Consider the following 14,939-nt stretch of genomic DNA (forward strand, 5'->3'; position numbering starts at 1 on the left):
CATGTAGTCATCTTGTAGGACTATGTATCATTATGCATTTTATCTTGTAGGCCCTTACATGCAAATGAGTCAGGGACCTCCATGGACCCCCCTCTGATGAGAATGAGTCAGGGACCTCCATGAACCCCCCTCTGATGAGAATAAGTCAGGGACTTCCGTGTAACCCTGATGAGAATGGTGTCAATGGTTACAAGATGTCATTTTTTGCCGCTTACCAGCATTCCTCCCTTAGGATGGGGGGAGAGGTCTGAAACCACGACACAACATCAAGCACAGAAAAATGCTAATGCCTCATGCAAAGTGCCTTGTAGCGCTTAAAAATAACCCAAATAACCTGGACATGGACGCTGCTTTCCCCATGGAATGTCTGTGTCAGCGCTGGCTGCTGTGAGGTCATGCACCATAGCAGGAGAGGCGCAACTAAATAAATAAAAAACACTTTGAAATGTTTCTCCTCCCACCGACTGCTGCGTCAGCTCAAACACCCCCCCCCCCCCAAAAAAAAACACACACACACACACACCAACCAACAACGTGCCAGGTCAATCGGCCTTGACGTAAAGCAAGCTGAGGCTAAGAGAGAACCATAATTACAGTGCAATTACAGAGGAGCATTAATGACAGGCCCTCACAGGTGGAGAAGCAGCCTCTTTGACTGTCTAGACACACTGCCAGAGAGTAAAGACTTTAATTACTGTGGGATGGGAGGATGACAATAGCATGAGAGAGATGAGACTGAGTGAGATGGAGAGGTTAAGTTCCAATGCGTAACTCTGTTGCCTTACCTGAGAGAAGTCTTCATTGTGAAGTATGATGCTGGGGAAGTCCACGTCATGGAATGCAGAATCACCCATGGGTATATCCGACATGCTGTTCAAGTGGTATGGCCTGGAGAGACACACAGAGGCTCATTAAGAGAGCATTAAGGGTCGTTTACTTATACAATCTATAACTTGGGCACTCATTTTATGAAAAGATGCTGTGTTTGGTCTGAGTCTGGTAGACTACGAATGGAACAGACCAGCATTAGAACAAGAACCACCACCATTTCCTTCAGTACTTAGAGGGAAAACGCTTTGATGAACTTCCCTGAGAAACGTATACACTTGTGGTATATCCAAACAAAAATACATTTTAATTAATATGAAAATCAAATGTACTTACATTTCTCATGGAACTCTATCCTTCATTAATGGAATTGAGTCGCTAACATCTCCATAAGAAACGGTACTTTGATCAGAAAGGAAAATAGCAGGAAATCCTACCAAATACAACCAGTGACCCCTCCCTCATTTCCCCTCAGACCATCTCGGACTGAGCAGGGGTCTCTCTGACCGTCGGCGAGTACTGCCTTGTCAAATGACTGAGGAACACGACGGGAGTCATGAGACCAGAGACGAAAGCTCCAGCGGCAGCTTTTACTCTCACTTTCACTTCTCTCCTCGCTCTACCTGGGAATCCAGGTCACTGCTTCCACAGAATCGCTCGTTCAAACGAATGCGGGCATGGCTTCCTGTGTCTTTTAACCTACACGCTTATCAGATAAACATCTCTGCTGCAATCAGCCCCATTGTAAACCTTTGAGTTACAGTGTGTGTTCCATTTCAGTTTCTCATTGAGTCAGTGTGGATATACTAACAAATGAAATCAAAAGTAAAATTAAAGTTGGTTCATTTCAGTTACAAAATGACAATCTAATGAATGATGGTGCTGTTTTTGATAGCTATATTTAACCATAATATAAAGTTATAACTATATACTATAACTATATAGTATGCTCTCAGTGGTTCATTTCAGTTACAAAATGACAATCTAATGAATGATGGTGCTGTTTCTGATAGTTATAGTTAACCATAATATAAAGTTATAACTATATAATACTATAAATATATAGTATGCTCTCAGTGGTACAGCGGTAGTGTCCTGGCACACAGGTGAGCTTTCTTAATGCTCTGTATGAAGTAAAGACACTGTGCCTTTTTGACCAGGATGGAGGAACTTGAAGCTTGACACACACTCTACTACAGCTCGGTTGATGAGGATGGAGTTGTGTGCACGGCTCCTAGCCACCTGAAGTACATGGTAACCTCCTTGATGGGTGTTAAGTGCCAGGTTGAGGTCGGCACACCTCATTGCCAGATGCTGAACCCTTATCACTGTAAGCTGTCTCGTCGTCACCTCTGATCAGGATGGGACAGGATGGAAGTCAGGTTGGTTGGGGGCACAGTGCTGGATGGTGTCATGATTTATGTACATATGTATCTATGCATGATGTGGCAAATTACTTAAAGGTACCGTATATTTTTGAGGACATAATGTCCTCACAAGAAGGACTATACAGTAATTCACACATACCTCCTCTGTGTGTCTGTGTGTGTGTGTGTGTGTGTGTGTGTGTGTGTGTGTTTACTTGTATATGCTTCAGTGTTTGTGTTCATGGCGGCAAAGTGTGTGTGTGTGCGTGTGTGTGCATGTGTATTTGTATGTATGTATGTGTGTGTCTATTTTACCTAGACTGTAACTCCCCCATCCTATCCTGCCCTGTCCCCCTCCTGTTTGATGTGACAGTAATGGAACAGCTTTGGCAAGCAGAACCAGTGACATTCCAATAAAACAAAAGCGCCTCGGTCTGGAATATCGAGCCCTTCCCGGAACGTTCCATCTGCTTGGTGTAACTAGAGGCAACGACTCTCTAATCTGACATATTCCTGTCACTAGCAGACCCTTGCGGTTGCAGGCTAATTTCATGTCTGAGAAGTTGAAACAGACTCAGTCCAATTCATTACGTTGATATCTGTTAACAGACAGTTCCTCATTTCAGAAAGTGCTATTAAATGTTCAGAACTGACCAACTGGAAATGAATGAATGCTGAGTTGCTTTTAAGAAAATGTATTTCCAACTCATTAGCATGAGCCAGGGCTGGAACATGAAAAAGAATGGAAACAAGCTATATCTTGATGATGATACATTTTCACTCTGCAAAATAATAAAATTAAACCTTATTCAAACATTTGATGGAGATTATCTGCCTGACTTTGTTGAAAGAGCACGTCATCTACTAAGTGAACATGTCAGGGAGATGCTTGGGGAAAAAAAAATAAGTCTGTGTTGCCAGAATGTTCCAGTGGTATTACTAGAAAACCTCCTGACACCAAAAGAACAAAATACCACACACACACAAATGAACAAAAGTGTCATCTTTTTCTATTCTGATGTTACTGACACTTTGACAACTTTAACGTCAGAGGATTTTCATACATGCAGTCTCAGAAGGCTAGAAATTTAAGCAGCAATACGAGAATGAATTCAGTTATGACCAACATCAGTAGTGTGCAGACCGCATGAAGCGCAGTCACTCGCCCACTCATCAGAGTCTAGTACTGCTATGAGAGAGCATGTTTCCTACTGGCTCTCAGGGTCGTGTGCGTGTAGCCCCTGTGCATGGCTGAACAATGGGTGCTGTGTTAAGAGTGGACAGGGTGAGGTGGTGTAGTCCACGCACATGTCCTCACGTGCTCCTGATTTCAACCCTACAGTCCAGAGGGACGTGGGAAAATTAAGTCAGTGACCTGACCAGCGCTCCCTTCAAAATGTCACTCTCTTTGCAGGCACAAGGACAGATTTTTTTTGACAAAAAGGTTTTTTGAGCAACTTAGGAAGATCTTTATTAGACAAGTGTGTGAAAAGCCAGCCTTGCCAAACAGTCTGTTGGAAGGGCGGCATCACCCACATGAGACACAGATACAAAACAAGTCTCTTGCTGTGCCATGTGACAGGTTTAAATACCCAAACCACAGGAGCAACCACCTCCACCAGGCCAGGTTAGTGAGCCACTGTATATTGTCCTGTGCCTTTGTTCATGCATCTGTAGGGAGGGGCATAAACATGTCTCTGTGATGGCTCACCTAATAACCAGAGTGTCATTTCATGATCAATTCATTTGTTCCCAAACAAATCCAAATATGCTCTTTTTAGGGCCAAACATAAGATGCACCCAAAAGTCTAGGATGCCCCCTTTGAACGCTGCATTTGTCGGCTGTCGTCAAACGCACCCTCCTGTGAAGACCTAACAGGATGTAACTGATGTCAATACAGGCAACAAAAACAGGTAACAGAATCACCATTTTTAATGACTTTACTGTTTCTGTCGGTCAGTGATGTGCGGTGTCCCTTATGCCATAAGCTGTGGGCCATTGTGAAGTGACCACATTTTACAACCATAAACAGCACTGCTTATATCAAGAACACGCATGCTGGACCAGCATCTCCTTGGAAAAAGCATTCATGACTTTGACATTCCAGCTGACCTACCTCCAGTCACACCGCACCTGATTCCATTAACCCAGATCTAGGAGGGAAGCTTAAAGCAGCTCTGGAGCGACTGGGTGTGGGGAGCTGAAAGAATGACCTCGGCACCTTCCGTGTGCCACCCGTTTTAAATCACCTCAGGTTTGGGCTGTGTGCGTGCGAGGTGTGTGAGCACATTGAGAGGAGAGGGAACAAAGAAGAGAAAACGAGGTTCTTACTGTCTGTGCGACTGCACGGGCCGCTGCAGGTCCAGAGGGCCCTGCTGTGAGAATCCCCACGGATAGTCACAGGAATATGACTGGCCCTGGGAAAAAAGCAGAGAAGCACTTTAAATGGATTAAAGGTACACTCTGTGATTCTGCTTGAGCACAACAGCCAATCAAATTACCACCCATCCTTTCTGTGCTCCTTAAGCAACGTGTTCATTGTTCACTATGATTGTTTCCCATTTACAGAGCCCTGGGTAGATTGCTGCGGAATGCTTAGTCTTGAGACAAGTGGGGCGGCTGCCTGGGCCAGGGACAGATTGGACATCTGCACAGGCTCTGAGCACGGGGCCAGGTATTCCATGCGGGCCAGCTGTCTTCCGTACGTTTACCCTGTTCAGGATGCCACAGACATCAGAGGTGGAGAGTGAGAGAGGCAGTTCACCTGGTGGGAGATCCACTTTGAGGGGTTACCTCCTTGTTTCCCTGGTCAAAGCGAGTGTAGAAGTAGTTAAAGCTCGTCAGGGAGGGAGGCAGAAACGGATGGTGACACAGCACTGGCTGCTTTGAAGTCTGTTATGGACTGTATGCCTTGCCACATGTTCCAGAGGGCCGAGGAGTTGAAGTGCTCTCCGATCCCCTGTGTGTGTGTGTTTAGCCTGGGAGAGTCCCCTCCTCAGGTTGGCCCTGTGTGTGTGTGTTTAGCCTGGGAGAGTCCCCTCCTCAGGTTGGCCCTGGCTAAGCTGTAAGCCTCCCGGTCTCTGGTTTTGAACAGGAGGCGCACCTCTGTGTTCATCCAGGGTTTCTGATTGGGGAGAGCTTGTATTTGTTTTTCTGTTGTCACCCTGTTCACACACTTGTTGATGTAATCCAGGACAGAGTAGGTATAGGAGTCAATGTTAATCGGAGATTCCCTGCCCTAAATGACCCTGCATCAGCAGACGAGGTAATGTGTTGTAAAAATGGCATCCATATCACTGCTTCCTAAAAAAGCATTCCCACTTTTATGAACCAACTAAAGGCACAAGTCATTAAATAAAAACCCTAACAGTTGATTTCACACTGATCTACTTCAGTTGGCAAACTCATCTCAACAATATCTGTCTAGTTTCCTCATCATGTCCTTGTCACTGAAGTCACAGTACTGAAGAAAAGGGCGTGATCTCATTGGAAATCCCCTGCCCTGATAAAAGGTTAAACATTCATATCATTTAAAACACAGGTGCAACTGCTGGTGCCATTTTATGGCATAATACTATAGCAAGGCTAATCTTCCCTAACACTGGGAGGAGGCTACTGTGACTCATAAGCCTTTTAGCACACACGCACACGCACACGAACACATACACGCACACACACACACGCACACGCACAGAACACACACACACACACACACACACACACACACACACATGCACACACACACACACGCGCGCACACATACGGCATGGCTTTGCAAACCACTGAGCCATGAGAGAGGGTGACTGTGGTTACTGAAATGTTTAGCGTGACAAGCTAGAGTCAGCCATCGTTGTCAGCTTGGGAAAAAAAACAAGCAACATTAGTTCTTTTCTCTTTGAGGCTAAGATTGGCCCTTTAAAGTCTATCTCAGAGAGCTTAACCACTGCCATATAAACTGCAAGTCATGTTACAATTACTGACAAAATAGAATATATATATATTAAAGCTGTAAAACAAATAACGCGTTAACGCGTTATGATTAAATTACAGGATTAATTAGTTAATTTTTTTAACGCATTTAACGCATGCGCAAAATGAGCTTCCAATATACCCACAATTCCGCCCAATCTGCATTAGTCGCCGCTGTAATGGGAAGTTCCTGTTTCAAAAAAACAAAGATGGAACATTCAATAAAAACAAAGTGATATGCACACTCTGCGGGAAGACGTTATCGTTTCACCGTAGCAATACCAGCCTTAAGTACCACCTCAACGCGATGCATGCATTGGTCGGCGAGGGGAGTTAAAGTGGAATGCGCCAAACCACCCTCACTGAACAACGTAGGCCCCTCATCAAGTGTGCCTGTGACAAGTTGACTAGCACAGTTGCCAAATGGATTGCAAAAAGCTGTAGACCGATTAATATTGTTGAGGACGAGGGGTTCACCGAAGTTGTGCGAGTGGCAACGGGGGATTCGAGTATCAAAGCACCGCAAAGTCGCACAATAATGACAAAAATCCACGAGCTGTATGAAGCTGAAAAAAAAAGGAAAATGACTTGGCTGCTACGAAACATCAGGCGCTGACAGGGGATCACTGGACTTCTGTGAGTAACGATAACTACCTGGGTGTAACTGCACATCTAATCACCGACGAATGGAAGTTAAAGTCGTTTACACTAACGTGCATGAAAACAGAAGAGCTCCACTTTGCAGAGGCATGTGCACAACAGTTCCAAACTGTTGCAAGCAACTGGGCAATTGAAGACAAAACGACCACTATAGGGATAGACAGTGCACGTAATATGATAGCCGCGACTAGACTGCTGTAAAAGGGCATTTAGAGGCATTAGATTGTGTCATGGTGTGGTTAATGGTTGTTTAACAAAAAAGAGAAAAATGTTCAAACATCCTATAAAAACAATGGCTAAGAAGCCCAAATAATTTCTGTTTGATTTAAAAAGAAAAGAAAAATGTTTTATTCAACCATACAATGGCTAAGAAGCCCAAATTCTGTTTAGGATGAAGATTATATTAATGTTCCATATGGAATAGCAAAGATAACTGCTAAAGAACTGCTCAGTTGCAGCACCATTGTTTTTTTTTATGAATAAAAAAAGAACATATGTTAAATGTATATATCTGTCTTTTGTCATAAATCTTTTTGTTCTCACAAAAATATACCGAGAAAATATGTGATTAATCATGATTAATCCACAGAAACCTGTGATTAATCTGATTAAAAAATGTAATAATTTCACAGCCCTAATATATATATATTAGAAGGGAGTATTACTTCCTAAATCCCTGTACTTTCATCATGATGAGCATTTGCAAGAAATACTGCTGGGGTAAATACTGCTTGGGTAAATACTGCTTGGTAGTCATTGAGCAGGAGCTTTTCTGTAGTGTGTGCTGTGATGTCCAGTGCTGTAAAATGAAAGTGCATGTTTTAACCACTGCTAGTGTGGCGGTCCATCAGCAGTTAATGTGTTTCTATGAGGGAAGTGGAAGACACATTTGAAAGAAATGGAAACTGATAGAACTCTGACATGACATTTCTTTTTCACCAGAACAAAATGCCATATATGAGCCAGTTTCTATAGATGTATTCACGCCTTTACTGGATAAAACATATTTCATTCTCCATGCACCTTCAGGTGGTTTCGGAGGGGTTGTGGATGACATGGCTAAATTACTTTAATAAACCAGAATGCTTTTATGCTGACCACTGTTGGATCATTGTCTGTTCATACTATCTGTACATACTCTCTGTACATACTCTCCTTACATACTATCTGTACATACTATCTGTACATAATATCTGTACATACTCTCTGTACACACCAGGGACGTGCGGTCATATGAGGCAGGTGAGACAGAGCCTGTCATCTTGAAAAGTAAAAAAAATTAAAAATTAGAAAATAAAATAAATATTCATATTTCTCTACTAATCTGTGGTATAGGTGTAATTTCTGCATGATTCCAATCATTTCGAGCATTTTTATAAAAATCGCTGAATTTGCGCATGTCCTATTCAAATAGACGGGAGAAAACAAGGGACGTGCGGTCAGGTGAGGCACCATGTATTGTCTATGGGAGATAGTGAGGCAGTGCCTCACCTAGCATTGCGCAATCGCTCCAAACTGGGTTTTGCGCATGCATGCGCATGCGTAGAACCTTTGAGCTGAGCTCAAAACGCATTGAAAAATCATGTAGGTGAGGCACACAGTACCTCTGCCTCAATGAAGGGGGCGTGCGAGAACGCACCTGTCGGGGTTATGCTGGGGAACGTTCAGCGTCGGAAATACACGAGGGCAAAAACATCGTAGCCTATGACCCGGTCCAGTTGCCATTAAATGTTTTGATTTTCGCCTTGACTGATTGTTGCGTGTGCGTGAAGAACCGAACGTTCTAACAAAGAAAATATTTGGAGCGCTTCTTAATCAGACCCGTGACTGCGAGAGTGAGGAGAAATGAGGATGAGCAAACACAGTCTCTGTCACCATCTCAGGTTCTAAAAGATAAAATTCACACACCCAGCGACCGTCGAAAACTGGAAGCTAGATTGGCTTGGGGTGGAGGATGACTACGGCGAAAAAAAGACCCACATTTTTTTGAAGGCATGTCGGACTTGTGGACAATGAGTTGCCAAAGTCGTTGTCAATCCAGCACAGGCGAATTATTCTGCTGACTTCATCAAGGGGAGCGAAAACATACAGAAATACATGGCCTTTCGTCACCAGACGCCAAGCAACACACCATCGCCTACGGTGAATGATAACTAGTAATAATAATTTTGATTTAGTTCGGTTTAGCTAGTTTATTGATAGTTAGCTAACGTTAGCTAGCTCTGATAGTGCGTTAGGTACAAAGGCTTGCTTGCAAGCTAGCTAACCAGTCCTATCTGTATTTCCTGTAGGCCTACTATGGTAGGTACAACATGATTAAAGGTAACACAAAAATCCATAAATATAGTTATTATTATAAAAAATAAAGAAAAAACGATTGTTAATAATAACAATAAATAACCACAAAGAAATAAGAATCAAATTGAATATGATTGTCTGATTTATGTTTTCTGTTTGGTTTTTGTTAAAAAAAAAAATCTAAGAAAACACTTTGAATTTGTAGACTACTGCCTAATAGTCTTATTATTACCATTTGATGACAATTGCTCATATACTGTAAGCCTAAATAAGTGTTTATTATTTTGAACCAAGGTTAAATGTTATTTCACAAGTTTTTAAAAGTGCCCCCAATTTCTTGTTAAATGCCCCTGGATTTCAGTAAGTGGGGGCAAAAATTGCCCCCCAAAAAATATGTAAATTTCCTACCCTGGGAACGTTGCTCTTCTTCTACACTTTTACTTGACGGCGAAAATGGAAGATTTTATTGCTAAGCTGAAGCAGTTCTCAAAACTGGACTTTCAGTCCAAACGTGAAATGATCAATGATGGGAGACCAATGCCGGAGCTCAAAGGTTTGCTTCAAATGACGGGACAGAAGATAATTCGCTCTTTCCCTGTCATCTCTTCTCAACATGTGACAATGTCTGGACTGTAAATGAGACCAAAGAAGTTTGCCTGTCAACGGTAGGTCCACTATGCAAAATGACCATCACAATTTGTAAACTTTTAGATAGGTAGATGCAGTGAATGTCGACAACTTCGACATGTAACGTGTATTTTCTATGATTAGTATGTATTGTGTGGGTTGTAAAGCAGTTTTGTCAATGGGCAGAAAGTTGATGGTATTTTTCACTTGACTACGAGGTTCATTACATATACACACTGTGATTAGCTATAGTTCGCTGGGAACTTCCCATTCCTCACGTTCCGTTAGCTAGCGTTGGCTAGCGTTAGCTAGTTAACAGTGCTGCCATACTGAACCTGATGTATTTTATCATTTTATTTTACTTGTGCAGATGCTGCGTATGCCAACTGTTGTTTGTGTATGATACAGGTATGTTGCTCCAATAGCGAAATATGTGTGTTATATGTGTGTAATATAATATGTGCATGGTTGTTCGAATTGTTTGTGCACTGGTTTACTTTTATTTGATTAATGTGTTGTATAAAATGAGACAGAAGAAGTTTGCCTGTCAGCAATGCTGCCTATCCCAACTGTTTGTGTATGAGACAGGAATTAAAGAACAAAGCAATCGCAGTGTTCGTCAGTCCCCTGTTTGACCACCGTCACAACCGTCTCCGGTTGTGTGTTTAGTCGTATGACTATGTAAAAGTTCGGTTAACAAGTCAGTTGAGTATTGAGCCGATAACTTATCACAATAAAAAAAAAAAACGATTGTACAATAACTTGTATGTATACATGTCTATGTTTTAAACAACTAGAGACCGGAATGACGTAATCACTTCCGGTTTCTGTGCCTCACCAGCCACGAACCTCACCGCACGTCACTGGTACACACTGTAGGTACACCTGGAATTCGTCCATTGTGTTTGACTTCAATAAGTAACTTACGTATGGTTTCATCCGGTACCTACGTAAGCTTTCCCCTATCATAAAAATGTAACCTGATGCAATTCTTAACCACGCCCACCTGAGCGTGGACAATAGCCGCATCTCCCCAGATGTGACCCTCTCTCTCTGCCTGCATTCAGCCAGGCACCCGCAACTTTTTACCTCTCCTCACCTCCAGCACCGCGTGGAGCACACCGTCAACCGGTGAAGAACAACTGTCTTTGTTCTCTCACAACAAAGAGAACACTCTCACTTCTTACGGCCGACACACGCCTAAGATCTCTCAGTCAACGAACTGCTAAGTGAGACGAAGTAAGTTTAGCGAAAGCAGCTAACAATAGACCTGCTAGCTAAATTGCCAAGGGAACAGATCCGTGATCAACTGCAACATTCCGAGCGATCAAATCCTCCGACCTAAACTGCAGTGAAACAAAGACATCGCAGCAAGGACAACTTTCTCCATCTACGGACAGCATCATCTCTTCTCTGCCTCATCTACGTCGGACCAGCACAACACTTTCCCCAAAGGACTGGTAACTCTGACATTAACTGGGCATTTAGCTATCCTAGCTATTCACAACCTGGCTAAGCATAAGACTGTTTACATGCCATTGTTCATGTGTTTCATATGTTTTGTTTACTGAACGTAACTGTTTATATATTTTCATTGTTAGTTGGTAGTTGGCTTCGCCACACCATCTAAGGGTTATCGTTAGGATTGCTTCTTAGACACATCGGGTCTTGCATGCATCACTAACCATTTCCCTCTTCTAACATGGCATCTTAATCGCGCACGATTACATATACATTGGCCTTCACATAGCCACGCACGTGAAAGTAATACTCAAACTTCGCGCTGCACATAGGCTCATCCTTTTCCACATCACATGTATGTTCGCGTACACACACACACATGCACGCGGAACTGCGGTGATCAAACAAAGGAACACACACACATTCTTTCTGGCATTTCTCGCGCAACCCCGAGCTCACACGCTCACACACACATCCCCACACTCCTTCAATTCATTAGTTAGTTACATTTAGCTAGATTACATATTGTGTGTTATTTTCTTATCATTGTGTAAATAAATACTTTGATTATATACGCTGGTCTATTTAATGTTACACAAGAATGGACGTTGCCAACCTCTTCTATTCAGAATTCCAATGACCTTCAACCATACTATTAATAAGGTAACTTTGGTTGTAGTTATTCATTTAATTATTAATCAGAGTTCGGAATTGATAGTATAATATATTTTATGAGACTGAAATATTTAACGAGACTGATTTGCGGATTATCATTATTTTGACCACGTGGAGGACACTACACTTTGTGTGGCGCCCCCTAGGTGTTCAACTTAATTAATCTGCCTTTGTGTTGAATGGTTGATGCCTGTCCAATCGGGTGAGATTACCAACATATTGTTGCTGTTGCAAGGACAGAACCAGTGTGTCTTGGTGGCCCTCGCAAAGACGGTATCACAATTTACACACAATTGCACCCACATTCACCCGGCGCCTGCTCACAGGGTAAGTTACCTGCATAGTCTGGTACTCCCATGTGAGGCTGGTACCAATTTCACCTACAACACTATCTGTACATACTCTCTTTACATACTATCTGTACACACTATCTGTACATACTCTCTTCCCCTGCCCTGCAGCCGTGTTATGGAGTGGTCTCTAAAGTGTGCCTGGTACAGAGAGCGAGTAGGAGGGGACTTACCCCAAGGGTGGGGGAAGCCAGGCTGTACATGCCCATGTCCAGCTGAGGTCCCTCAGGGCGCATGTGGTTCTCCGCGTTCATGACCGGAGGCGTGGAGGAGAGGGAGGGCATCAGGCAGCCAGCTGCTGGCTCATCACGGCTGCTGCCCACTCAACACGACCTGGAGGACCAAGACTAGTGCCACAGGAACGCCATGACCTACACACGGACAGACACACACACACACACACACACACACACAATCAAACATACATAAACATACAGAAAGATATGTGTACACACACAGGAACAGATGCAACACAAAACCTAAAAATATCAGGGATGATTGCTCAATGAAGTCCACTCATCCTGACCACGTGTGGGGGTTTCCATGATTACTTTTTTCACTGTAATTTCGTTTGAAGCTAGAATACAAGGAGTATTGTTGTCAATTCAATTCCAATGAAATTCAAGCATAGGGTCACTAAATCACCTAGAATTGCATGGTCATGACACAAAACAGGAAAGCCAGTCATAAAAACAAAGACATTGACACAGAATCTACTGACAACACAGACTCGCCTGAGGCAATCTAAACTATTGTTGACAATACATGTCTGTGATACGGCAGTAATGTGAGGAATCAGCTGTCTGGTCTTTCACCAGTGTGTCCCCTGGTCTGGGAGGACATCAGGATATCGGAGCTCATTTGGCCATGTTTGGAAACGCTGGGATTTGTTTGGGAACGCTGGGATCTGTTTGGGAACGCTGGGATATGTTTGAGAATACTGTGTGCTGATCATGACATAACATTCTTGATACAGCCCAACTAAGAAGCCTATTTTGATGTCACGTCTTAAACATGAGAGGAACTAGGGCAGAGTGGTGGTGAGAGAGATGCAGTGCACTGACTGGGCACTGGGCATTGACGCCTAGCACTGGGCATTGACGCCTAGCACTGGGCACTGGGCATTGACGCCTAGCACTGGGCACTGGGCATTGACGCCTAGCACTGGGCACTGGGCATTGACGCCTAGCACTGGGCACTGGGCATTGACGCCTAGCACTGGGCACTGGGCACTGACGCCTAGCACTAGGCACTGACACCTAGCACTGTGGGTGAATGTTAACTATGCCCTGGCTGCCTCAACGCCCCCTTCCTACCTCTCAGTGCCCTTCTGCTGGTGATTAAGCCGGGCAGGAGGAAGCCTCACGAGCCGCCAGTGGCTCTGCACATCGTCCCCATCATTCACATTAACTCCCCCTTTCATCTCCCCGCTAGCCTTTCCACTCACCCCCCGACCACACAGCCTCAGGCTCGCTGGGCACAGGACACTTTTGGACACTAATGGACACTATATCATAAAGACACACAGCCTCAGACTCGCTGGGCACAAGACACTATTGGACACTATATCATAAAGATGGGAAGTGGGGTGTAGGGGTGTGACTCCACAGGGCAGGGGGTGGGAGTGGGTGTGGGGGTGGAGCAGGTCAGGCCCCTGGGCGTCATAAGCAGGCCTCTGTGCAGCCAGTCCAGGTGGGATATGAGGCTGCTGCTGTGGGCACCAGAAAAGCAGCGGAGCGCCCATGAGCGAAGGGGGGTGGGGGCATGAATGGAGGCCTTGTGAGGACCCCATGTGGCACCACATGGTAACACAGCAAACAAAGCGCCCTGAGGAAAGGACTGTGGACGGGTTCAGCCAGTCAGCTCCAGCCCAGGTCAGCAGGATGGACCAATCCTCCTGCTTCTCCCAAATGAGATTACGCAACAATCGTCAGTGGCTTGGTTCAGGGTGGAGAAATTCCCAGAATCCATTTAGATTACACAGTGCGACAGGCATGGGCGCTGTGCAAATTGTGGGAAATCAGTTAGACTGGTTAGGCTGAATTCATCTGTGCGATATGCTGCTTAAAGCGGCTCCCTCCTCAGCTTCCCAGCAGTCCTCTAACGTTTTTTTTGTCTGCATATCAGTCTGGAATCAAAGCGCTTCCCAGATACCGATGCAGCTGCCGGCAGCATCTTAGCAACCTGAGGTGTCCGTCATATCCCTCTCCCGCCTGCCCTCCTCGTCTCCAAGGAGACAATCAATACTGATCATTATTGGCCTCCCAAATATCCTCTTCCTGTAAAGCACCATCATCATTACTGGAAAACAGCAGGGGGAAAGCCAGTCTGCAGAGAGTGCACCACAATTATAGTGGCTCCTTTTTTTCTTCACTCAGCAAAAACACACAAGGACCCTATTTACTCTTCCAGCATGCTTGCCTCTTAAATCATCGCCCATGATGTCATCCATGATGCTCTTACTACAGACTATAGGCTACTCCAGAGACAGAGAAGCAGTTTATCTTACCGTCCCATTCACAGACAAAAGGGGAAAGTGAAGAGAAGGCTATTTGCATGTTGATCAGACACATGCAGGGGCGGCTTGTCCATAAGGGTGATTGGGGCGACGCACTGCCTACGGGAAAAGGAGATTTTTTTTTCTGTCGTATTCTACCGCTAGACCGTCTGTTCTGCCTCTGAATGTCATTATCGAATCAGGCA

At 44.2% G+C, this 14,939-nt stretch overlaps 1 protein-coding gene across 4 annotated transcripts in view; it reads right to left on the minus strand.

Annotated features, from left to right (window-relative positions):
• si:ch73-63e15.2 (protein strawberry notch homolog 2) overlaps window positions 1–14,939 on the minus strand; it is a 66,729-nt gene that overhangs the window by 39,459 nt on the left and 12,331 nt on the right. For 3 of the 4 annotated variants that reach the window (XM_031574749.2, XM_031574750.2, XM_012815607.3), the window contains exons 2-4: window positions 12,410–12,607; window positions 4,528–4,613; window positions 786–888 (exon numbers count right to left, since the gene is read on the minus strand). In XM_031574749.2, coding sequence (XP_031430609.1) covers window positions 786–888; window positions 4,528–4,613; window positions 12,410–12,520 — 300 coding nt within the window. In that variant the 5' untranslated portion in view covers window positions 12,521–12,607. Of the gene's footprint in view, window positions 1–785; window positions 889–1,164; window positions 2,108–4,527; window positions 4,614–12,409; window positions 12,608–14,939 lie in introns of those variants that run through there. The other variant, XM_031574751.2, reaches the window with a different exon arrangement.

Source organism: Clupea harengus, chromosome 10 (genome assembly GCF_900700415.2).
Source record: "Clupea harengus chromosome 10, Ch_v2.0.2, whole genome shotgun sequence".
Taxonomy (NCBI): domain Eukaryota; kingdom Metazoa; phylum Chordata; class Actinopteri; order Clupeiformes; family Clupeidae; genus Clupea; species Clupea harengus.